At 41.4% G+C, this 27575-nt stretch overlaps 1 protein-coding gene across 2 annotated transcripts in view; it reads left to right on the forward strand.

The window, feature by feature from the left end:
- Positions 1-27575, forward strand: part of LOC124038487 (vinculin) — a 77561-nt gene that overhangs the window by 35192 nt on the left and 14794 nt on the right. The window contains exons 2-8 of one of the 2 annotated variants that reach the window (XM_046354431.1): positions 3505-3575; positions 6932-7082; positions 7994-8102; positions 8470-8592; positions 15474-15634; positions 22909-23002; positions 25064-25211. In XM_046354431.1, coding sequence (XP_046210387.1) covers positions 3505-3575; positions 6932-7082; positions 7994-8102; positions 8470-8592; positions 15474-15634; positions 22909-23002; positions 25064-25211 — 857 coding nt within the window. The remainder of the gene's footprint in view (positions 1-3504; positions 3576-6931; positions 7083-7993; positions 8103-8469; positions 8593-15473; positions 15635-22908; positions 23003-25063; positions 25212-27575) is intronic. The other variant, XM_046354432.1, reaches the window with a different exon arrangement.

The raw sequence follows: 27575 nt of genomic DNA on the forward strand, positions 1-27575 counted from the left end.
GGCCAGATGGAAGCCACTCCTCAGTAAAAGGCACATGACAGCCCGCTTGGAGTTTGCCAAAAGGCACCTAAAGGACTGACCTTGAGAAACAAGAATTTTGATCTGATGAAACCAAGATTGAACTCTTTAGCCTGAATGCCAAGCGTCACGTCTGGAGGAAACCTGGCGCCATCCCAACTGTGAAGCATGGTGGTGGCAGCATCATGCTGTGGGCATGTTTTTCAGCGGCAGGGACTGGGAGACTAGTCAGGATCGAGGGAAAGATGAACGGAGCACTGAGCAATCCTTGATAAAAACCTGCTCCAGAGCGCTCAGGACCTCAGACTGGGGTGAATGTTCACCTTCCAACAGGACAATGACCCTAAGCGCACAGCCAAGAAAATGCAGGTGTGGCTTCGGGACAAGTCTCTGAATGTCCTTAAGTGGTCCAGCCATTGCCCGGACTTAAACCTGATCAAACATCTCTGGAGAGACCTGACAATAGCTGTGCAGCAACGCTCCCCATCCAACCTGGCAGAGCTTGAGAGGATCTGCAGAGAAGAATGGGTAAAATTCCCCAAATACAGGTGTACCAAGCTTGTAGCGTCATACACAAGAAGACTCAAGGCTGTAATTGCTGCCAAAGGTGCTTCAACAAAGTACTGAGTAAAGGGTCTTAATACTTAGGTAAATGTGATATTTTTTTTTAAAGGAGACACATTTAGTCCATTTTAGAATAAGACTGTAATCACAAAATGTGGAAAAATGAAGGGGTCTGATTACTTTCTGAATATATATATAATATATATCATCACAAAGTAGTCGCAATTCAACGGCTCAAACACATATGTGGCAGGGTCTACAGTCAACCACGGATTACAAAAAGAAATCCAGCCCCTCACGAACATCGATGTCTTGCTCCCAGACAAATTAAACAACTTCTTTGCTTGCTTTGCGGACAATACAGTGACACCGACACTGCATCCCTAGCCATGTCCTCAGAGCATTTCCAGACCAGCTGGCTGGTGAGGTTAGGAAACAACACCTCCTCCCCGCTTATCCTCAACACTGGCACTCTGAAAGATTCCACTGAGGTCTGGACACCCTTATCCTTCAGCATAACGCAATACTGGGGGCAAACTACCTGCCTTCCAGGACACCTACAGCACCGATGTCACAGGAAGGCCAAAAAGATCATTAAGGACAACAACCACCCGAGCCACTGCCTGTTCACACCGCTTCCATCCAGAAGGTGAGATCAGTACGGGTGCATCAAAGCAGGGACAGAGAGACTGAAAAAATCATCTATCTAAAGGCCATCAGACTGTTAAACAGCCATCACTGACATAGAGTGGCTGCTGACAACACACAGACTCAAATCTCTGGCCACTTTAATAAATGGATTTAATAAAGGTATCACTGGTCACTTTAAATACTGCCACTATAATAATGTCTACATATCCTACATTACTCATCTCATATTTGTATATACTGTATTCTATACCATCTACTGCATCTTGCCTATGCCGCACGGCCATCGCTCATCCATATATCTATACTTACCTATCCCTCATCCCTTTACTGTGTATAAGGTAGTCATTTTGAATTTGTTAGATAACTCGTTAGATATTACTGCACAGTCGTAACTAGAAGCACGAGCATTTCGCTACATTTGCATTAACATCTGCTAACTATTTGTATGTGGCCAATAAGATTTGATTTGATCAAATTGCAATATTTGGCGCAGCCCTATACTGGTACTGTAACTTTTGTCCACTGAGCATTTATAAATTAAACAAAGATTGATGCCAGGCTAAAACTAAAGTAACTGCTCAGCTCTCTCTGTGAGGTGGCAGCTAGCATTAAAACAACTATCCAGTGTCCCAGGATAGTTACAGGGCCGTTCAACTAAAGGTTAGGGGAACAGGGGAGAGTCCATTTTAGATGTAGGACACACAAACCAACTGAGTGGATTTGAACTAAAGGGCAGGAGAGAGTCCTGTTCAGTAACTTACTTCCAATTGACCGATGAAACCAATATGCTTCGGTCCAACTCGGACCACACTATAGTACATCAGCTTTCTAGAATGGCTGTGCTGCTCACGGTCTCGAGCTGAGCTGGTTACTGTTGAAGCATCCTTGAGCTTTCACCTCACATTCCTAATAACTACTAGGGTCAGGAGTTTTTTTGTTTAACTTTATGACATGACCTGGAAGAGTCCTGGGGCCCATTCTCTCTCAGCCTCTCTCCACTTTTAGCCTGGCATCAACCTTTGTGTTTAATTGACGAGCGGTGGTGTTGGACGCTCTACTTCCACAGTCCCACTGGACCAATGAGAAGACATTAATGTGCTTCTGGCTCTGCCCCATGCAGACTCCATGACGTCAGCTTCCTGGAAAGAATGGCCACTGACTGTGATGAACTGGTGGAGCAGTGAAGAGTCTCACCATCTCACAACTAAAGTCCCATTTCTAATAACCAGGTTCAGGATTTTTCTGTGTGGACTTTGTGACCTGGCCTGAAACAACCCTACTAGTTGTAGCCCCATAGGCTATTGACGTGGTCAGGAAATACTCATGAACATACTACAAATTGTAGAACATAATTTTGTTAAGTTTATTATGCAACTTCATTATAATTTCCCTTTGTATCAAATTTCCCAAAATGCCTTACTTTTAGATACACCAGTGTAGCTGATGAAGTTGTGGTCGTAGTATCAAGTTGAAGTCATGGTGCTTGTTAACCGGAGTTGTAGTGGGCATGTTAACATTTTGTGTGTGTGTGTGTGTGTGTGTGTGTGTGTGTGTGTGTGTGTGTGTGTGTGTGTGTGTGTGTGTGTGTGTGTGTGTGTGTGTGTGTGTGTGTGTGTGTGTGTGTGTGTGTGTGTGTGTGTGTGTGTGTGTGTGTGTGTGTGTGTGTGTGAGATGGGATCAGTCAGCCAACAAGCCCCATCAGAATCAGACATTAACAGCCTCGCTTGCAGAGCGAGCTCGAAGCTCAGGGCTCAGTTGTCTATCGGGTCGGGGAGAGACTAATAGACAATAACTGACACCGAGGCATTCCCTCCCTGTCCGTCGGTTTGAACATCTGCAATAAGAAACTACTCCTCTCTGTAATTGACAAATAGATTTTCCTCTGTCTTCTATGAATGGTTTTGATCATTCCTTGTGTGAGGTCATACTGGGAGAAATGAGTCATAGTAGCCATGTGTGAGAGAGAAGTCATTCAGCTGTTTTACACATTACTTTGTGTGTGTGTGTGTGTGTGTGTGTGTTGCCCTGGCTCTCCTCCAGTGACCTGCTTGTTGAGACAATTGTTTATATCATTGTTGACTAACAAGATGTGACAATACATGATTAAAGACAACAAGGAAGATCAAAGGTTCTGGGTTTATCGGACCCAGATGCTCAATGAAGACACTCCATTATTAACTAATATAAAAGTGATTACTTAGTCTATAGGAGTGTCCAGGAAACTGGCCCTACAGCATGTGGTAATGTGCTCTCCCGGTGTTTCTGTTCTAGGTGGGGAAAGACACTGTCCAGACTACGGAGGACCAGATAATGAAGAGAGATATGCCTCCAGCTTTCATCAAGTAAGTACACAAAGAACAACTCTCCTCGATTCTCAGCCCTCAAACTATTTCACCCTATTTATTATTTACCAATCTATCCAATTTAGTCATTAGTTAACGATGATGAGTATGAACTTCTGTACTCTCTCTTTATCCTGTTCTCTCCCTCTCTGCTATCTGCTGCAGACAGTAATGGCTGCTTGCAACCAGGCCAGCACGCAAAGGTCAGAGATGGCATGTTAAGTGCCTCAGAGTCACAGCCCTGCCCTCCCTGGTCTATTATAAATACGGTCTTAGATTGTGTCCCAAATGGCACCCTACTCCCTATATAGTGCACTTTTGACCAGGGCCCTTAGGGTTAGGGGGCTGGTAGTGGCGCCTCAGTCAGTCAGTCCTATGCTTCCATGGTGTATTATAAACACTGTGCTGGGGTGCTGCCTGCTACTGCTAGTGAGTTGCTGGCTGCCTCATAGGCTACTATTTTCCCATGGAGGGACTCTAGTGAAGCAGGAAGGAACACTGTTAGGTTTCTATATGGTCTTTCTTCCTGGACAGCTGCTCTGGCACAACCTCGACCAAAGCTACGCCCCTAGTGAAGACATGCTGTTAAAATGTATTTTCAGACAGTAGTTTTCTTTGGACGTATTGATTCAATCTACGCTCAGTGGCCAGTTTATTAGGTCCACCACCCCATTCACGAAAATGGTTCACTCCTATAGACAGTGAGTCACGTGTCCGTGGCTTGCTATATAAAGCAGGCAGACGGGCATCAATGCGTTTGATTGAATGGTAGAATGGGCAAAACGAGTGACCTAAGCAACATTGAGGGTGGTATGATCATCGGTGCCAGGCGCACCAGTTCCAGTATCTCACAAATGGCCTGCCTCCTGGGCTTTACATGCACGACAGTGTCTAGAGTTTACTGAGAATGGTGCAACAAACAAAAAACATCCAGTCAGTGGCAGTCCTATGTGTGAAAACAGCTCGTTGATGAGAGGTTGAATGAGAATGGCAACAGGCGGTCCACAAACTGACAAATATCGGCACAGTACAACAGTGGTGTGCAGAATGTTGGCTGGGTGTTTTGGGTGGTTCGATCTGGTACCTAATAAACTGGCCACTGAGTCTATATTACCTTTTTGTCATTTTAAACAGTAATCTAACGATAAGTCACTCCCTGAATAAATGAATCGAGAAGGATATGAGTCTTTCCTCCTCCAGTATCTCCCTCCTGAGATCTCTTCCTACTCCACTCGATCTAGCAATAATCTTTAGCCCAGCTGCTTTGCTGTGACTCGGCGATCCCTTCTTAGCCTTTACACCCTCGCCCCCGTCACCTCCATCTATAACTCAGTAATACAATAGGGGCTGACTGGGTCACGATGGGGTCACGGGACGCCCAACAAGTTCACGTATGAAAAGCAATTGGCAGGCGTAGGTCATAGAGGTCACGGAGGCGCCCTGAACCCATTTGGCACCTTGAAGTCTCATCGTCACCATGTCTTCATCCATCAGATACAAATGCTGGAATGTGTCTCCTTAACTATATATATCTCCTTCACTATAATTAGCGTGTGCATTGATCCTGGTCTGGTCCAGTAATGTAGCATAGCATGGGGTTGGCTGCTGAAGGACAGTGCTGGCTGCACTAACGTAACATACATAATATCATACTGAAAAAATATAAACACAACATGTTTAGTGTTGGTCCCATCATTCATGAGCTGAAATAAAAGATCACAGAAATGTTCCATACACACAAAAAGCTCATTTCTCTCAAATTTTGTGCACAAATTTTGAGCATTTTTTCCTTTGCCAAGATAATCCATCCACCTGACAGGTGTGGAATATCAAGGAGCTGATTAAACCGCATGATCATTACACAGATTCCCCTTGTGCTGCGGACAATAAAAGGCCGCTCTTAAATGTGCTTTTGTCACACAACACAATGCCATGTTTTAAGGGAGCGTGCAATTGGCATGCTGACTGCAGGAATGTCCACGAGAGCTGTTGCCAGAGAATTGAATGTTAATTTCTCTACCATAAGCCGGCAGTACGTCCAACCGACCTCACAAATGCAGGTCATATTTAACCATGCAAGCCCAGGACCTCCACATCCAGCTTCTTCACCTTCAGGATTGTCTGAGACCAGCCACCCGGACAGCTGATGAAACTGAGGAGTATTTCTGTCTGTAATAAAGCCCTTTTGTGGTGAAAAACTCATTGCAATTGGCTGGGTCTGGCTCCTAGTGGGTGGGCTTGTCTCCCATGTGGGTGGGCCTATGCCCAGTCCTGTGAAATCCATAGATCAGGACCTAATCAATTGACTGATTTCCTTATATGAACTGTAACTCAGTAAAACTGTTGAAATTGATGCATGTTGCGTTGAAATTTCTGTTCAGTGTCGATGCATTAATAATACATAATATATGCTTTGATCTAAAGGGACTTACAGTTAAGTGCATACATTTTATATGTGACCCCAGTGGGAATCGAACCCATGGCCATGGCGTTGCCTACACTACAAACTACACAGGCACCGCCAGCATGCAAGTGTCACTTCCCAGCACTCTTCCTGTTTTAATATGCACATACATTACCAGTTACCACAGGCTTTAAGAGACCAGTGGCAATTCTGCCTCAGCTATAATGAAAACTCAAACTGAACTTCTCTAGTCTGGCCCTTCCTGCAAACACAGTGCCTTGCCTTCCAGCACTGTGGGGGGGACGAATAATGCTAGTTCCCAGTTCCCTATTAAATAGAGGAGAAGAGTGTTTGGCCCGCAGGCTTTAGTAGGAAGTCGGGATTCTGTGGAAATTGGAACATGTCTGTCTTTGGCTTGTTGCCTGTTTCTGTGCATCGTACTGTGGGGTTGGAGGTTCGATGATATACGGCACATATGAGGCTTGGGCTATGATATCGAGCCTGCCTGTGTTTCGCTAACTGAAAGGTTTCTTAAATATACTGCATCTCCTCTGCAGCAGCAGTACACACCCGGGGCCATTTTCATGAAACCTGCTCAGGGATGCTATAGTGTGAGATATATTGTGAGACTAATAGAAGCTCTTCATATTGACAATGGGCTTCATCTGCTTGGCTTGCAGTATATGACTGGAGGCGGTATACTGATTTAGAACGAGAGAAAGTAGTTGTGTTTAAAACATGAAAGAGCGTTTCGTTTTCCTTTGTCGTCAAGTCAGCAGTTCCAACTAGACACACTGCTGCTATGTATAGACACTTTTATCCATGATCACTTTTAACAGGAGATTGGCCCTACTGCCCTGGTGCCCTACTGGCTTTTGGAGACCCTAAATGATCTATGTTACATTATTGTTTAGTGGTATTGTTTTCCACTGTTCCTCTTTCCCTCTCTCAGGGTGGAGACTGCATGCACCAAGCTGGTGCAGGCAGCATCTATGTTGAAAGCAGACCCTTACTCCGTCCCCGCTCGAGATTACCTCATCGACGGCTCCCGGGGCATCCTCTCTGGCACATCGGACCTGCTGCTGACCTTCGACGAGGCTGAGGTACCGTCAAGTACAGCACCATAGGTTCTGGGAGCAGTTTAATCTCACCCTCAAACTGAACTTCTTCTAAACCCCATTAATTACACATAGGCATAACCTGCCGCCCATCCTTGGCCATGCTCAAAATGTATTCAGGGACGAATGTGTGTTATTACAACACAGCACAGCTCAGCTCAGAAGGCTAGAGCTAGTGTCTTAAACCAGGTAGCCGTACCATCCATCCAAACCCATCCATCCTCTCTCCCCGGGGGTTAAAATCACCAGCCATCAGCTCTCATCAGGCGGTAGCAGCAGCCAGGGCACCTCGGGCGGTCAGCACGGACAAGCTGTTTTATCTGTTCATGTGGCTGGACTCAGGGACAGTAGCACAATACAGTGTAGAGACATAGAATAGGGTGCATTTTGGGACTGAGCCAGGTAAGTTGTTTATAAAGCAGCACTGGGACTAGATGAGGAGAGCTGTACAGTAAACACACACACACACAGACAGCTGGTCTGGAGCTGAATGAGCAGGACAAAGAGACAGGAATGTCAGTAGCACAGCATTAATATCCAGTCTAAATAGCTAGACAAAATACTGTACCAACAAATAATTAGGGTTTACTTTATTGTCCTGAGGGGAAATTTGTCTTGGACATTTAAGTCCAAGATAGCGTTTATGTAATATGACGTTAGCATAATCACTTTGAAAGAATCACCTTCAGCTGTGATTCACACATCACAATAAAAAGTCTTTAGTCAATGAAGATGGAGTTTAGAGTCCAAGAATGAAAGGTCTTGCTTGAAACACTAGTCTGAAAAGTTGAATCTGACTTCAAATCAGATTTCCAAATCTAATTTCCACACCAAACTGGGTTACCAAGACAATGTAGATTATTGATCCTGTTTCGTGTTGTTCTGATCAATTGCAGGTTCGTAAAATCATTCGCGTCTGCAAAGGTATCCTGGAGTACCTAACCGTGGCAGAGGTGGTGGAATCTATGGAGGACCTGATCACATACACAAAGAACCTGGGTCCAGGTCAGTCCCTTCATAGTTACATTTGCATAGGTGTTACAACCACATGTCAAAACCACATACTTTATTTACCAATACCTGGCTACTGAGATGATATAATGCATAATAACAATAATATATGCTTTATCCATAAATGTTTGACATTACTTTTTAAATTGTATTTTGCATTTTAAAATGTATACAGACAAACAGATAGAGGGAAAAACACAAGCTGATCCTGCATCAATCCCACCTCAACACCCTATGCTCCTGACATGATGACCTGATGTTGACTTGAAGTTCTCTGCATGGATGGCATGTTGACAGGAAGTGGAAATTACGCGAGAGAAACACGTTATATAACTGATCCTTTGTTGTTGTTCCTGTCCAGGGATGACAAAGATGGCAAAGATGATTGACGAGCGACAGCAGGAGCTGACCCACCAGGAACACCGTGTGATGCTGGTCAACTCCATGAACACAGTCAAAGAGCTGCTGCCTGTACTCATCTCAGGTGAGCCTCCATTCTACTCTTCCACTGAACACATTCAAAGAGCTGCTGCCTGTACTCATCTCAGGTGAGCCTCTATTCTACTCTTCCACTGAACACATTCAAAGAGCTGCTGCCTGTACTCATCTCAGGTGAGCTTCTATTCTACTCTATCTATTGAACACAGTCAAATAGCTGCTCCCTGTACTCATCTCAGGTGAGCTTCTATTCTACTCTATTCTATTGAACACAAAGAGCTGCTGCCTGTACTCCTCTCAGGTGAGCTTCTATTCTACTCTATTCTATTGAACACATTCAAAGAGCTGCTGCCTGCACTCCTCTCAGGTGAGCTTCTATTCTACTTTTTTCTATTGAACAGTCAAAGAGCTGCTCTGTGTACTCATCTCAGGTGAGCTTCTATTCTAATATATTCTATTGAACACATTCAAAGAGCTGCTCCCTGTACTCCTATCAGGTGAGCTTATTTTCCATTGAACATATTCAAAGCGCTGCTGCCTGTACTCCTCTCAGGTGAGCTTCTATTCAACTCTATTATATTGCACATATTCAAAGGGCTGCTGCTTGTACTCATCTTAGGTGAGCTTCTATTCTACTCTATACTATTGCACACAAGGAGCCGCTGCCTGTACTCCTCTCAGGTGAGCTTCTATTCTACTGTTTTCTATTGAACACAGTCAAAGAGCTGCTGCCTGTACTCATCTCAGGTGAGCTTCTATTCAACTATTTTCTATTGAACACATTCAAAGAGCTGCTGCCTGCACTCATCTCAGGTGAGCATATTTTCTATTGAACACATTCAAAGAGCTGCTCCCTGTACTCATCTCAGGTGAGCTTCTATTATACTCTATACTATTGAACACAAAGAATTGCTACCTGTACTCCTCTCAGGTGAGCTTATATTCAACTATGTTCTATTGAACACAGTCAAAGAGCTGCTCCCTGTACATATCTCAGGAGCGCTTCTATTCTACTCTACTCTATTCTATTGAACACAAAGAGCTGCTGCCTGTACTCCTCTCAGGTGAGCTTCTATTCTGCTCTATTCTATTGAACACAAAGAGCGGCTCCCTGTACTCCTCTCAGGTGAGGTTCTATTCCACTCTTTTCTGTTGAACACAGTCAACGAGCTGCTGCCTGTACTTATCTCAGGTGAGCTTCTATTCTACTCTATTCTATTGAACAAGGTCAAAGAGCTGCTGCCTGTACTTATCTCAGGTGAGCTTCTATTCTACTCTATTCTATTGAACACAAAGAGCTGCTGCCTGTCATCTCAGGTGAGCTTCTATTAAACTATTTTCTATTGAACAGAGTCAAAGAGCTGCTCTGTGTACTCCTCTCAGGTGAGCTTCTATTCTACTCTTTTCTATTGAACACAGTCAAAGAGCTGCTCCCGGTTGTCATCTCAGGTGAGCTTCTATTCTACTCTATTCTATTGAACACAGTCAAATATCTGCTCTGTGTTCTCATCTCAGGTGAACTTCTATTCTACTCTAATCTATTGAACACAGTCAAAGAGCTGCTCCCTGTTCTCATCTCAGGTGAGCTTCTATTGTACTCTTCCATTGAACACATTCAAAGAGCTGCTCCATGTACTCATTTCAGGTGAGCTTCTCTTCTACTATTTTCTATTGAACACAGTCAAATAGCTGCTCTGTGTACTCATCTCAGGTGAGCTTCTATTCTATAGAACACAAAGAGCTGCTGCCTGTACTCCTCTCAGATGAGCTTCTCTTCTACTATTTTCTATTGAACACAGTCAAATAGCTGCTCTGTGTACTCATCTCAGGTGAGCTTCTATTCTATTGAACACAAAGAGCTGCTGCCTGTACTCCTTTCAGGTGAGCGTCTCTTCTACTCTATTCAGTCAATGAGCTGCTGCCTGTACTCACCTCAGGTGAGCTTCTATTCTACTCTATTCTATTGAACACAGTCAAAGAGCTACTCTGTGTACTCGTATCAGGTGAGTTTCTATTTGATTGAACACAAAGAGCTGCTGCCTGTACTCCTTTCAGGTGAGCGTCTCTTCTACTCTTCTCTATTCAGTCAATGAGCTGCTGCCTGTACTCACCTCAGGTGAGCTTCTATTCTACTCTATTCTATTGAACACAGTCAAAGAGCTGCTCTGTGTACTCGTATCAGGTGAGTTTATTTGATTGAACACAAATAGCTGCTTCCTGTACTCAATTCAGGTGAGCTTCTATTCTTCTCTATTGAACACATTCAAAGAGCTGATCCCTATTCTCATCTCAGGTGAGCTTCTATTCTACTCTATTATATTGAACACAAAGTGCTGCTGCCTGTACTCATCTCAGGTGAGCTTCTATTCTATTGAACACAGTCAAAGAGCTACTCTACTCAAAGAGCTTCTATTCTATTAAAGACAGTCAGAGTTGCTCCCTGCACCCATCTCAGGTGAGATTCTATTATATTCTATTGAACACAGTCAACGAGCTGCTCTCTCTTTTCTCTCCTCTCCTTCTGTCTTTTAAAAAAATGTAAAGATCATTCATATTGGTATTCTTTGTGACAGTAGATTGGACAGTAGATTTTCTTTGTGACAGTAGATTTGTGTAGATTGGAAGATGGACATAGACAGTAAAGGTTGAGATGGGGCTGGAACCCTCGTTGCCAGTGGGTATGCAGAGTCCAGAGTCAACCTTTATACCACTAGACCAGACTCTAACACACAACTGCTTCTCAAAGAGAGTAATTCTGGATGTTCACAGTGGAGGTCTCCACAGGTCTGTAAAATTGGACCTGTTCCTAAATGGAACCGGGACTTTCCCACCCGACCCAATATGCGTAATATTTTTTTTAAATAAACAGCGAACCGTTCCAAATGCCCCGAGGACAGTCAGTCGCGTTCAAAAAGGCCCGTGGAAAAACAGGCCCGTGACAGTTAGGATCCGAGAGTAGAAAAAGAAAGTGATCGAAAGAAAAGTCAGACCGGACGCTTGGCCAAATGAGCCACGGTTGCGTGTCCTTAAACAGCCTATAACACATTACACCAAAAAATGATTTATTGCGTTTTGATGTGTAGCATATTCATAACTTTATAGCCTATTGTTTTATTGGTTTTTACTTTCCTAAAACAATAATTGTCCACCTCAGGATTCAGCTGTCAGATATTTGAGCGCTAAATGTATCAGGGCATTGCATGCATATAGACCTATAGGCTTAGGTGTCCACTGTATGATAGTAATGCACACATATTTACTGTGTGTGTGTGTGTGTGTGTGTGTGTGTGTGTGTGTGTGTGTGTGTGTGTGTGTGTGTGTGTGTGTGTGTGTGTGTGTGTGTGTGTGTGTGTGTAGTTGAATTCGGAAGTTTACATAAACTGGCTTTAATGACTCCAACCTAAGTGTTTCAACCACTCCACACATTTCTTGTTAACAAACTCTAGTTTTGGCAAGTCAGTTAGGACATCTACTTTGTGCATGGCACAAGTCATTTTTCCAGCAATTGTTTAACAGACAGATCATTTACACATTTCAAGTGGGTCAGAAGTTTACATACACTAAGTTGACTGTGCTTTTAAACAGCTTAGAAAATTCCCCAAAATGATGTCATGGCTTTAGAAGCTTCTGATAGGCTATTTGACATAATTTGAGTTAATTGGAGGTGTACCTGTGGATGTATTTCAAGGCCTACCTTCAAACTCAGTGCCTCTTTGCTTGACATCATGGGAAAATCAAAAGAAATCAGCCGAGACCTTAGAAAAAAAATTGTAGACCTCCACAAGTCTGGTTCATCCTTGGGAGCAATTTCCAAACTCCTGAAGGTACCACGTTCATCTGTACAAACAATAGTACGCAAGTATAATCACCATGAGACCATGCAGCCGTCATACTGCTCAGGAAGGAGACGCGTTCTGTCTCCTAGAGATGAATGTACTTTGGTGCGAAAAGTGCAAATCCATCCCAGAACAACAGCAAAGGACCCTGTGAAGATGCTGGAGGAAACAGGTGCAAAAGTATCTATATCCACAGTAAAATGAGTCCTATATCGACATAACCTGAAAGACCGCTCAGCAAGGAAGAAGCCACCGCTCCAAAACCGCCATAAAAAAGCCAGATTACGGTTTGCAACTGCACATGGGGACAAAGATCATACTTTTTGGAGAAATGTCCTCTGGTCTGATGAAACAAAAATAGAACTGTTTGGCCATAATGACCATTGTTATGTTTGGAGGAAAAAGGGGGAGGCTTGCAAGCCGAAGAACACCATCCCAACCGTGAAGCACTGGGGTGGCAGCATCATGTTGTGTGGGTGCTCGTAACGGGTGTTGGTGGAAGAAGGTGAGGACCAAAGCGCAGCGCAGTTCATGTTCATGCTTTTATTAGAACTGAACACTGAAATAACAAAGAGAATGACCGAAAAACGAAACAGTCCTGTCAGGTACAGAAAGACACAAAACAGAAAACAACTTCCCACAAAACCCATGTGGGAAAAAGCTACCTAAGTATGATTCTCAATCAAAGACAACAATAGACAGCTGCCTCTAATTGAGAACCACACCCTGCCAAACAACAAAGAAATACAACACATAGAAACTGAACATAAGAATGCCCCCCCCTCCCTTGTCATACCCTGGCCTAACCAAAATAGAGAATTAAAGCCTCTCTATGGCGAGGGCGTGACAGGGCTTTGCTGCAGAAGGGACTGGTGCACTTCACAAAATAGATGGCATCATGAGGAAAGAAAATTATGTGAATATATTGAAGCAACATCTCATCATCAGTCAGGAAGTTAAAGCTTGGTCGCAAATGGGTCTTCCAAAAGGACAATGACCCCAAGCATACTTTCAAAGTGTGGCAAAGAAGGTCAACAAAGTCAAGGTATTGGAGTGGCCATAACAAAGCCCTGATCTCAATCCTATAGAACATTTGTGAGCAGAACTGAAAAAGAGTGTGCGAGCAAGGAGGCCTACAAACCTGACTCAGTTACACCAGCTCTTTCAGGAGGAATGGGCCAAAATTCATCTAACTTATTGTGGGAAGCTTGTGGAAGGCTATCTGAAACGTTTGACCCAAGTTAAACAGGTTTAAAGGCAATGCTACCAAATACTAATTGAGTGTATGTAAACTTCTGACCCACTGGGAATGTGATGAAAGAAATAAAAACTGAAATAAATCATTCTCTCTACTATTATTCTGACATTTCACATTCTTAAAATGAAGTGGTGATCCTAACTGACATTAGACATGTAACGTTTACTTGGATTAAATGTCAAGATTTGTGAAAAACTGAGTTTAAATGTATTTGGCTAAGGTGTATGTAAACCTCCGACTTCAACTGTATTTATAAGGACAAGAAGCTTAGGCCTAGTCCTATAGAGACAGAGAGAGATATCCCGGTGGCATTTTCCAACACCGAGATGCATTTCTATATCCTTGTCAGATAGGCTACTACTGCTATACAGATTTAGGCTAATTTGTTAATTTCGAACATATAAAGAAGAGTGTTATATTGTTAGATTAAAGGAATAACTCTGGTAGGCCTAAAACATTCTTCCTCACCTCAAGTTCAATTGTCGGAGGCCGTTGGAGCGCCAATGCACACTGCCTTCATAGGCCTGCAGTAGCTAAAGCGTATAATAACCACAACACACCAAACCTTCACAACATTTTCTAAACTTTATTCGGGTAATGTCAAAAGTAAAACAAGCCATTGCTTATAGGGAAAATACAAACAGGTTATTAAATTGCGGCATAACAGTACGTTTATTTTTACATCTCGGCCTGATTTTGTTTTTTCATAGTTTGAATGTAACATAATAATTATATTATATTGCGGCAAACATGCAGTTTGTAACTTAATTTGGCCAATGAAAATGTCTCAGCAAAATACTTTTTACAAACACTACATGACCAAAAGTATGTGGACACTCATCGAACAACTCGAACATCGTCTAACATCTTACTCCAAAATCATGGAACAAATCTACTAATTTGAGCAGGTGTCCACATACTTTTGGTGATGTAGTGTATTTAAAAAGCTGGCTTAAACCCACAAGTTTTGAACAGGCTATATTGAAGCAATTAGACCTCTCAACAAAGGTTAGTCCCTATACCGTAGGCTACTGAACAAATGACACCAATAAGCTAATGATCTTTCTTTTACAACATACCTACTTATAAACAACCTGAAACGAAATACAGAGCAAAACATTTTAAAAACAGTTTGTACTTAATTTAGCCATTAGAAAATGTCTCAACAGAATGAAACCAAACACTTTTTGCATATGTAGAGAACTGGTTTGGATTCATAAAAAAGCTTAAAATAATGATAAATCGAATTATAATAAATATGAAAATAAATAAAATACAAGTTTGAAAATTGCGTCAAACCTGAAGAGTTGGCCGCACAATTGTTCTTATCATTTTTGCCCATTACAACATTGTCCCCATGGAAATTCCCCTTCTTAGCTTCTTTTCGTTATACTCTTTCTCTAACTTTCATTTTACTTCAATGGAAAATGCATCCATCTTCACAATCAACAGTAGACTAGCCAAGGTTCCTCTCACTCACTCTCTCGCTCTCCTTAGCAGCAGGTGCATGTTAGGTGAGAGACCAGAATCAGTTTCAGCTGGCGGACACAGATAACAAGCTCACGCAGTTCTCATCAACCACCTTTAAATTTACAGAGGAGGTCCTATCGGTAAATCAATTTCAATTGCACATACCCGAGACCCATGGCAATTATATCAGCTCGAACCCGATCCGAGACTAAATTTAGGACCCGGACCCGCTCAGGTCAGATCTCGGAATATCAAGGACTGTTGGACCTGTGAAGACCTCAAGTTCAGTTCCCTATACTTTCGACTATACTGCAAGTAACTAAGTGCTTGTTAATGATGGTCATTGTTGTGGTGTTACTATAGGTATCAAGATCTTTGTGACGACCAAGACGTCTGGCAGCCAGGGAGTAGAGGAGTCTCTGAAGAACAGGAACTTCACTTTCGAGAAGATGAGCGCTGAGATCAACGAGATCATTAGGGTGCTGCAGCTCACTTCCTGGGACGAAGACTCCTGGGCCAATAAGGTATGTAGCTAGCTAGAACCACACCCTCAGGGTTGTCTTGGCCACTATAGTAAAGTTGCTCCTAGGTACTGATCTTGGGTCAGTTGTGCATTGTCCCCACTAATGGTTAATGTTAGAATTGGGGGAAAGATGCTGTACCTGGGAGAAACTTCACCCCAGAGCTTGTTTTTGGCCCGGTCACGCCCACACGCACACACCTCGACCCTCGAGAGCTGCTTGTCTTAGGCAGTGAAATCGCTTTGCCCAGTCACTCGCTCATTGCACCGGCTAAAGAAAGCTATGTTTTTTTTGTCCAGTATGAGTTTTTATGAATCTGGGCTCAAATTAAAGGCTAAAAGCAAAGCAGTGACTGTCTGGGCCAAAGCTTGGTCTGCTAAACACACACGTGCGCTCACATGCACTATACGCTGTGCGCTCGCGTACATGTAGAGACTCCCAGAATGTTGTGGGAGTAGAGTGCACCGCAGTCTGGACAGGTTTAAGTGTGATGCCCATTTACTGTTCATTGTTAGTAAAAAAAAAGAAGGTTAATTTGGATAAGCCTATTTTGAGGTGGTTGATTGTCTAAAATGGCCATTTGTTACATTGCTATTTTAAGATTGCTTGAGGAAACAGGCACAGGGTCCTAATTTCCATTTAAGCAGGTATGCATAGGCGCTCTCTCTCGATCTATATCTCTTTATATCTATCTCTCTCTCTCTCTTTCTATATATTTATATATATTTATATATATATATTTATATATATTTATATATATTTATATATATTTATATATATATAAATATTTATATATATTTATATATATTTATATATATTTATATATATATATAAATATTTATATATATATATATATATATTTATTTATATATATATATATATATATATATATATATATTTATATATATTTATATATATATATATATATGGTCCAGACAACTTTTGGGGTATTTCACATTTTTGAGAATCTTACCCCAAACAGCAAATCACTTCCTCATCCTTGTTGTGTAGTATGGGGCCCCGAAAAACATGAAAAAAGGCTCCAAAATCACCCAAAAACATATTTTTAGAAACGTCAAATCTCTCTGTATAGTGATGCAGGTCTTTAGATATTGTACACATGAAATTGTGTAATTCTGAAGCAATGTCATATTCTGTTTTGCGCGACTCTTGCCGTTTCCCCTATCCAGCTGTTCCATTCTCTGTGTAGCCTGCTGCTACAGGTAACTGCCAAAATAAAGGAAACACCAGTATAAGATTAAGGCAGCCCCCCCCGCACCTCTGCTTCAGTGGGGTTGGGTTAAATGCGAAAGACACGTTTCATTCAGTTATACAACTGACTAGGTATCCCCAAAGTGTCTTAATAGGGCGTTTGTCTACCAGAACAGCTTCAATGCTCCTTAGCATAGATTCTACAAGTGTCTGGAACTTCCTGTGTGGAAGCACCCCATGCTTTCAATATACTTTGTATTCCTCATTTATTCAAGTATTTCCTTTATATTGGCAGTTAACACTAGAATGGACAGAGAGGTGCAAATACATTTCAGAATGACACGATTTCATCTAAAGACCCGCATCACTATACTGAGAGCATTTCTGTTTCAGAAAGGAAGTATTTGGGTGTTTTTGGAGTCTTTTTTTTTTTCAGGGCCCCAAAAACAAGTGAAATTACAAAAATGTGTCTAAACCCTTCTACAATTTTTTTTTTTAGATTTGGTTGTAAAAAAAAACTTCTCCTTTAACTCTTTCTGACCACCACTCTGCCTGCTTAGCATGCCCAGTCAGTCTCAACCGACTGTATTTCTTTCCCATGTCACCCCACTCTCCACTCTGAATGACTTCTTCTTTACTAAGCTTCTTACTTATTTTTACGTTGCCTCTTTTTTTCCCGTTGGTCTTGGTCGGTATGTCTGGTTAAACATTTGTATTTGTTTTGTTCTTCCTTTCTTTTTACCCCCCCCTCCCTGTAGAAGGTAAGCCTACCTTTTTCGCCCCCTTGTGCATTCGGACGCAGCATGTTTCATAGCTAGAGTTGCAAGATTCCTGGAACTTTCTTGAAATTCCCTGGTTTTCCCAAAATCTCAGTTGGGGGATTCCCGGAATCAGGAGGGAAACAGCAGGAAAGCCGAAATCCTCCAACCAGGATTTCTTGAAAACCAAGGAATTTATTGAACTGTCCAGGAATTTTGCAACCTTACTGATAGCTCTCAGTTTGTGTGCTGACATGATGATGATGACGATGACAGTTTGTGCCATGTGGTTGTCCATGTGTGCTTTTGTGTAGTAGATCAGTGCTAAGGTAAAACTATGAGTGCTACTGTAGTAGATACGCTATCTAGGTGAGTGTGAGAGATGTTGCCTTATGCTAGATGCAGCATAAGCAATGCTAATGGAATGGAATTACACATATGGGAAAAATGTGCAGCAAGTTCTAAAAATGTTCGCAGTTGTTTTACTTTTCTTTAAAGGGATACTTCAGGATTTTGGCAATGAGGCCCTTCGTCTACTTTCCCAGAGTCAGGTGAACTCGTGGATATCATTTTTATGTCTGCATGCAGTTTGAAGGAAGTGGCTAGCTAGCTCTAGCACAATTGCTGACTAGCATTAGCGCAATGACTAGCATGCTAGCAGATACCTATAGACTTCCAGTCATTGTGCTAATGCTAGTTAGCATTGGCTCTCAAAACTACCTTGTAACTTCCGTCATACTGGACACAGAAACAAAATTGGTATCCACAAGTTCTTCTGACTCTGGGGAAGTAGATAAAGGGCCTCATTGCAGAAATCCTTAAAATATCTCTTGAACTTGTTAAAGATGTTTTTCTTGATTTTCTTGGGGGGGGGTTGTTTTTGCAAGTTTGACATAACACACAAACAGCTGACCTGAGTGCCCTTCTCCTATAGATGCCAGTAGTAGGATGTGCTTTAAGTGTCTTATTGATCCATAGCGCTATGGAGTCATGTAAAACGGATATTTTATTCAACGTTCAAGTAAGATTTAGGGCCAGTTTCTGGAACACAGGTTGAGACTTCCTGGACTTAAAAGTACTTTCAAATGAGATTCTTCATTAAACATGCTTTTTAGTCCAGGTTTATTTTGGGCTTAGTCAGGCGATGGGAAACTGTCCTTAGGCAGTGTAAATTAATCCTGATCTGTGTAGTAATGGTGTACATATCTTGCACTATATTTTTACCCATGGGAGAATGGCACTCAAATCATCAAGGAGTCAAAAGAATTGACTGATTACAGGACTGTGCTAGTGTCAGTGTGTAAAAACAGTGGTGCTTTGCTCACATATCTAGCTAGCTAGGTTCCGTTAATGATCTAATGTCCTCTCACCTTACATGATCCCCAATACTAATAATCCCCAACGCAAGGGCCTCTCACTGGATGGATGGAGTGTACTGTTAGAGAGTGTGTGTTTTCTTGTGTTGTCCACTTCTCAGGCTGGCTTCATCACTTGGTAAAGTAAACCTTGGATGCATTCCAAATTGCACACTATTCCCTATATAGTGCACTACTTTCGACCTGGGAATATAGGGAAGCTAGGGTGCCATTTGCGACATAGTCATAGTGACATCATTCCTCACCTTATTGTTTAACTTCATGTTTAAAAAAAATATATATTTGTTTTTATTTCACCATTTGAGTGCCATTCTTGACTTTGCTCAATCTTCCGTTTTTAAAGGTAGACTCAGTAAAAATGACTTTGCCACTAGCAGCACCAGAGATATTGAGATGCAACACTTCGCTCTCACATAGTCACACACAATACCGGCGCATGTGCACGGGTTCGCTTCACATTGTTTACAGCGTGGTAGCCAGGGCACCAAAACAGCAGAGAAGTTGAGCCTCGCACACTCAGGGAGCAGTTGTTGTTCACAATTATGCGTTAGAAACATCAACCTTTCGGTTACTAGCCCAACTCTCTAAACCGCTAGGCTAATATTGGTTCAGTGATGCTGTAGAGACTAGACAGTAGATGTACAGTATTAATATAGCATAGATCTGTATTGTCTCTGAAGGACAAATGCCAAGGCTTTAATCTCATGGGTGGTGGTATCAGAGAGAACAGCTACTTGTGGATGTCCTTTATGGAGTAAAAAGTAATAAACTGCATAAGGCCATTCAAAGGATATACAGGAACACTAGCCTATCACTCAACCAAGGTCCTGTGTGGCTCAGTTGATAGAGCATGGTGCTTGTAATGCCAGGGTTGTGGGTTCGATTCTCATGGGAGAGCAGTATGAAAATATACGCACTCACCTCTGGAAGTCACTCTGGATAAGCGCATTGGCTAAAAAGTCAAACGTAACCATCACCCTTTGTCTCTCACTCTGCCACATGATGTGTAGAATTCAGCTTTGTTTCAACGCCATCTCTTGACTTGGACAAGTTGTTATATTTCCTCCTATTGAGGTACAATGTCACAGTCGATTTGGCTTTTTATGACGTGAAACAACACCCCACACCCATATTGACGGTTGTGTCCCATATGACACCCTAGTCACTATACACTGAACGTACTAAACATTAAGAACGCCTGCTCTTTCCAGCCCCTGCTCAAACATCCTTTTATGCTTTGTTTTACTATTGACAGTTACAACTGATTTCAGGATTGTATACCGATTCGCTTCAGTCTCTGAATTGTTTCATCTAACTTTTTGCCGACAACTCCTGGTCGCTCTGGATAAGAGCGTCTGCTAAATGACTTAAATGTAAATGTAATATCAGGGCATAAAAACAACAACCTGCATTAGCCTAGTTAGTGCGCATGTGCGCCCAGCTATGTCCTGTCCCGAGCTTGCTTTCTCTGGCTAAACTATCTGGCTAGCTGAACTATGCAAGGTTTCATTTTCATTGCCAGGCTTCATAAATACTGCACCCTTAAATTCAAAACTCCTTTGCTAGTTATACAAGCATGCAACTAAGAAATAAGCTGGAAAGAAACTTAAAAATTATTTATTTTTTTGTTGAATAGTCATGACTGGTTTGAGCCATCTGTCGTGTCGTAAGACTAAGGTGGTGAAGGATATCATTGCTACTTAACGCGGATATAAGTTCAGTTTTGAGATCCACCGATGACATTGGCATAGGTGGATGTTTCTGACTGGTCTTGGAACTGTGATAACAGGCAGCCTTTCCCCGCTTGGCTCAATGAGATACGTAGCCAGATATGTAAACAGTCTTGTACCCTTAACCTTTTTTTAAACTGACAGCGTGCCAGTGGCTACAATGAATGAAGCTCATCCTCGGCACTGTATAGGGCTCGAGTCAAAAGTAGTGCACTGTATAGGGATAAGGTGCCATTTGGGACTCGACAAAAGAATGGAAAGTGATTTGATTTGAACAGCATGTGCACTTTTACAGTTCTGTCTTGCTGTCAGAGGTTAACCTTGCATTTGAGGTACAGATGTGTGTGTGACAGCTTTTTGCAGGTTTGTTGTGTGTACTGTAATGGTAGTAATCATGGAGATGACATGTCTTTTCCCTATGTAACTATGTAACGTCATGATCTGTGTGTTCATCTGTGTGAATGTCGGGCTCATCAGTCATCATCACATTAATGAATTCCCCAAGCAGGCAAATGCTGTTACTGTATGAGATTACTATTCCAACCCTGTTCAAACTCCAAACACATGCTGGAATATCTGGCTCATTGACAGATAAACCATTAGCTGACTCAGAAGACATACAGTAAACTACAGAAGGGTTACCCTAAAAAGGAATTCTCATTAGGGACATTATCTCATTTTAGACATTGCACAAATTATTTGAACAAATCTTTGTGTATGTGAAATTGTGACCTTGGAACTATAAGTTTCTGTCTGAAGTTTTGGTCAAAAATGTGTTTGTTATTCACAGAGTTGCTCTTTAGATGTTCCTTTTAAATGTATTTATTTTTGTCAATTTACTATAAGAAAAATTACACCTGAAAGTTCTATCTGCGCAAACACCTTTTAACTTGGTGCTGTAAGGTTCTATTTGCAATCCAATCACACAATGCTGAGCTGTCAATCACAAATAATTGTATGTAAGATTATATACTTAAGATTATATACTTATACTTATAATTAAGTCATGAAAAAGGAAGACTTCACAAAAACAGTTCTGAGATCTGGGATTCAAAAATATTAATTATCTCAAAACTATACATTTTGCATATAGAACCTTATAGTCCAAAGTTCTTGATTATTCATATCATAAGTTCTGGTCTTCTTTTTCAATTACTTTGATTTTTTTCACCACCTTTTCAGAAGAATGGCCATAATGTAACCTCTTTATGGTAAAAATAATTAAATACAGGTGCCTTAAAACAGGGTTTCCCAAATGCGGTCCTGGGGCCACCCTGAGTGCACATTATGTTTTTCTCCCCCTAGCACTACACAGCTGATTCAAATAATCAATGGTTGATGATGAGTTGGTTATTTGAATCAGCTGTGTAGTGCTAGGACAAAAAAAAACATAGACCTTGGGGGGACTGAGTTTTGTAAACCCAGTCTTAGAATGTTTTAGGCCCTTAGTGGAGACATTGCTGTTGTCTTTTCATCTTGTTCTATATAAATACGAAAACGTCCATGGAAAGGGTATTTCACAAAAAGTACAAACTTACCACATTTTATCGATTAATACCAAGTAGTTTACCGACTTTGGGTGTCAGACACCAGAAAATGATATCACTTTACTCATCGAGTGCTAAGCTTCAGCAATGTTGCTAGTTCTCCATAGAATATAGCGTATTTGCCATTTCAGAGAACTATCGCTTTAACAAATGTGTGATGACCATAAGAAAGGAGGAAGGGTACTTTTATTTATTTAATCATTAAATGTTTATACTTTTCTATTGAAATATAAATAATTTTAACATTCTCTGCCAGATAGAATCTTATGGCTGATCCCAGATTGACATTTCAGAGCCATAAGGTTCTATCTGCGATTACACTCCCCTAAAATAACTGATTTACAAATGTCTTAGGATTTTGATACTCTGTACTTTATGTACCTTTAAGCTGAGTGTCTTAGTGGTTTATGGAAGAACAATTCACTACAAGACAGTTCAGAGATCTGGGATATGAAAACTTTGATGCTCAATATCTCAGAACTATGCTTTGCACAGATAGAACCTTATAGTCCCAAGGTCTCAAAATGCTGTAATACAAAGTCTTAATTGTAGTCAATCAATCTTTGTCAAATGTGTATTTTTGGGGAGTTTCTAGACTGGAAGGTTCTTTGTTATTCATCCATGTTATCTCTTTTAACCCTGTTGTTGACACTAAAGGATACAGAGGCCATGAAGAGAGCTCTGGCACTCATCGACTCTAAGATGACCCAGGCCAAGAGCTGGCTGAGGGATCCCAATGCCCAACAAGGTAACAGAGACTGGTCTTCCCAGTGGCTTAATGTACCTGGGCCGTGGTCATTAGGGCAGTGGTTTTCAAACCTCTCCTTGAGGACCCCCAGACATGAAACTATTTTGTTGTAGTCTGAACTAGCTCACCATATTCATGTAATCAAGGGCTTGATTATTAATTAACAAGTAGAATTAGGTGTGCTGGTTCTGGAATAATTCATATATACAGTTGAAGTCGGAAGTTTACATACACTTAGGTTGGAGTCATTAAAACTTGTTTTTCTACCACTGCACAAATTTCTTGTTAACAAACTATAGTTTTGGCAAGTTCGGTGAGGACATCTACTTTGTGCATGACAAGTCATTTTTCCAACAATTGCTTACAGACAGATTATTTCACTTATAATTCACTGCATCACAATTCCAGTGGGTCAGAATTTTACAGACACTAAGTTGACTGTGGCTTTTAAACAGCTTGGACAATTCCAGAAAATGTTGTTATGGCTTTAGAAGTTTCTTATAGGCTAATTGACATCATTTGAGTCAATTGGAGATGGACCTGTGGATGTATTTCTAGGCCTACCTTCAAACTCAGTGCCTCTTTGCTTGACATCATGGGAAAATCAAAAGAAATCAGCCAAAAAATGTGTAGACCTCCACAAGTCTAGTTTATCATTGGGAGCAATTTCCAAACGCCTGAAGGTACCATGTTCATCTGTACAAACAATAGTACGCAAGTATAAACACCATGGGACCACGCAGCCATCACACCTCTCAGGCAGAAGGCACGTTCTTTCTCCTAGAGATGAACATACTTTGTGGCAAAAAGTGCAAATCAATTCCAGAACAACAGCAAAGGACCTTGTGAAGATGCTGGAGGATACAGGTACAAAAGTATCTATATCCACAGTAAAATGAGTGCTATACTGACATAACCTGAAAGGCAGCTCAGCAAGGAAGAAGCCACAGCTCCAAAACCACCATAAAAAGCCAGACTATGGTTTGCAACTGCACATGGGGACAAAGATCGTACTTGTTGGAGAAATGTCCTCTGGTCTGTTGAAACAAAAATATAACTGTTTGGCCATAATGACCATCGTTATGTTTGGAGGAAAAGGGGGACGCTTGCAAGCCGAAGAACACCATCCCAACCGTGAAGCACTGGGGTGGCAGCATCATGTTGTGGTGGTGCTTTGCTGCAGGAGGGACTGGTGCACTTCACAAAATAGATGGCATCATGAGGAAAGAAAATTATTTGGATATGTTGAAGCAACATCTCAAGACATCAGTCAGGAAGTTAAATCTTGGTCGCAAATGGGTCTTCCAAATGGACAATGACCCCAAGCATACTTCCAAAGTTGTGGCAAAATGGCTTAAGAACAACAAAGTCAAGGTATTGGAGTGGCCATCACAAAACCCTGACCTCAATCCTATAGAACATTTGTGGGCAGAACTGAAAAAGAGTGTGCGAGCAAGGAGGCCTACAAACCTGACTCAGTTACAGCAGCTCTGTCAGGAGGAATGGACCAAAATTCACCCAACTTATTGTGGGAAGCTTGTGGAAGGCTACCAGAAACATTTGACCCAAGTTAAACAATTTAAAGGCAATGTTACCAAATACTAATTGAGTATATGTAAACTTTTGAACCACTGGGAATGTGGTGAAAGAAATAAAATCTGAAATAATTAATTCTCTCTACATGTCACATTTTAACAAGAATATAGTGGTGATCCAAACTGACCTAAGACAGGGCATTATTACTGGGATTAAATGTCAGGAATTGTGAAAAACTGAGTTTAAATGTATTTGGTATGGTGTATGTAAACTTCCGACTTCAACTGTATATGGAACGGCTGGGGGTCCCCGAGGAGGCGGTTGAAAACCTGAATTTGGGCAGCCTGTAGCGCAATGTCTTTTAATTAAAAAATAAAACAATCTGTTTTATTGGAGTGTATGTAGTTCCTCCCTGTATCAGTCTGTTTTCTTCTGATTGGCGCCAATTGAACAATGCAGTTGTCCCTTTTCTCTAGGTTGTAAGTAACATTTGTCTTGCCGTGGTCTCTGTCTCCTGGTGATCAGGGGATGCAGGAGAACAGGCCATCCGTCAGATCCTGGATGAGGCTGGGAAGGTGGGAGAGCTGTGTGCTGGGAAGGAGCGGAGGGATATCCTGGGCACTGCCAAAACTCTGGGCCAGATCACTGACCTGGTGTCTGAGATGAGGGCCAGGTACAGTACATATACAGTAATAATATATGCCGTTCATCAGATTATTTTATGAAAGGCGGCATACATTCATGCATGCATACATTTGATTTATGGGTGACCCCGGAAACCAAACCCACAATCCTAGCATTGCAAGTGCCATGCTCTACCAATTAACCATACATACAGTCGTTAGTGAAAGTCTACACATTCTTCACATTTTGCTGCCTTAAAGTTAATGTTTAAAAATGATTACATTTGATATTTTTCCTATCCACAAGCTACTCCACATTTCCAAAATGTAAGAAAAACTATTGGGAAAAAATGATGAAAAAATACAAATTGAGGATGCATTGATTGTGTATGACTTCACACCCAATAGTTAATACTTGGTGGAAGCACCTTTTGCAGCCATAACAGTTATGAATCATTTTGAATACGATTTTACCAACCTTGCCCAACTCTTAGGGCAACTTATCCATTGTTTTTGTAAACATTTCTCAAACTCGTGTAAATGGTGTGAAATGGCTAGCTATTTAGCAGTGCAATCTAGATGCGTTTCAATCGGTAATGTCACTGGCTCTGAGAACTTGAAGTAGTTGTTTCCCTTGCTCAGCAAGGGCTGTGGCTTGGTTGCTGAAGAGAAGGAGTTCAAAGGGGGGTGAGTGTATCTGGTGTGAAATGGCTAGCTAGTTAGTGGTGTGTGCTAATCCACCCAGTGACTACAAATCTACAGATGTTCTTCCTGACTCAGTTGCCGGAGAGGAAGAAAAGAAGGAAGCCTGTACAGAATAAAAAATATTCCAAAACATGCATCCTGTTTGCAATAAGGCACTGCTATAGTGTGTGGTCATCCACACCCCCTCCCAAAATGGGTGCTGTGCCATTTTTTCCCCTTGCATTACTTGACATAGATCCAGAAAAACTAGATGTGTAAATCTGCAGAAAAATATATATAGGGAATGTGATACCATTTGAAACACAGCCTGTGATCAATCAGTGGGAGAAAGTAACCTACAAGGTGGTAAGCTTATTACAGGGGATTATAGTGTTTTAGACTGTAACTGATTCCCCTCCGATCAGATCTCACAGTGGCTGGGGACATGCACAGATTAAAAGCAGCTTTCCTCACTTCATGCATAATTGGGTTAAACCCCCGGCCTGAATGAGTTACTGTCTGCTGTTACCTGGAAAGGCCTCTGGAAGTGGATACACTAAGATCGGAAAAAATGACATTATTGTTCAAGTAGTTCATCCCATATGAGACAGTGAACAGGAAGTTAAACAGCAGGAGGGCAAGAGGTACAGAGCATGTTATTCAATTAAATATTTCCTCAGTCAGTTTTGTTGAGTTTTCTGTCTTTCCATCAGAATGACTAACACTATGAACAAGATTTCCTTTTCCACATGCAGGTATAGTTCCCTAAGCAGGATGATGTTTATTGTCATCAGCTGCAAAGTCTAAATGTGCTATATTGTAAAAATTCATGAAAAAAATACAATTCGCTTTTTGGTCTTAATTTAAGGTTATGCATTAGAGTTAGCAGTATGGTTAAGGCTGAGGTTAAGAATAGTAAAACAACACATTTCATTGCACTTATTTGGATTGTATGACTTTGTGGCTGTGCTAGCTAGTGACCACTGCAGAGCTGACTCCAGTTCCAGATTCATGACGATGAATGCCAACCTGCTTTCCACACATTAACCCAGTTATTCCAGGAATCAGTAGGGAATAAGAAGGGATTCCAACCATGCTGGGATTCCTGAAAAACCTGTGTCGTGTTTTTACTATCATTAAATGTGAAGAATCAAATAAATTCTCTGTAATTATTATCTTTAAGTGATTAAACTAATCATGTAAACTTAATTAACTAGGAAGTTGGGGCACCATGGAAAATGTCGATTTATAGAGCTGTAATTTTCCGAACAGAACCCCTCAGATATTTTAATATCTGATCAATTAGTTCTCATTGATATATTATTATTACTTTGTTAGTCTCATTCCAAATGTCGTAAAATTATTGGTTATCTGCACAAACCCTAGCATAAATTATGAACCGGCAATAGACAAATTGGCTTAATTATTTATTTACGAACTAAATAATCACAGAAATACATAACAAACAAATAGTAAATATTGGTTACTAAGAATGATAGAAAAGTCCCTAGTGGGCTAAGCCGACATGACAGCTTGGTAGACAAGAGGAAAGGGGTGTGACTGAGAAAGTGCGGGAAAGACCAAATGAATTCATTACACACAGCCTATAATTATATTAATTGAAATGCTAATCCTTTGCACATGAACGGCCGCTCATTCAAGAATAATTGCAATGTATATGTATTTACTCCCGTATGTTGTTGTTGTCTTCACTGTTGGAATCCTTGATC

The sequence above is a fragment of the Oncorhynchus gorbuscha genome, linkage group LG06 (assembly GCF_021184085.1).
Source record: "Oncorhynchus gorbuscha isolate QuinsamMale2020 ecotype Even-year linkage group LG06, OgorEven_v1.0, whole genome shotgun sequence".
Classification (NCBI taxonomy): domain Eukaryota; kingdom Metazoa; phylum Chordata; class Actinopteri; order Salmoniformes; family Salmonidae; genus Oncorhynchus; species Oncorhynchus gorbuscha.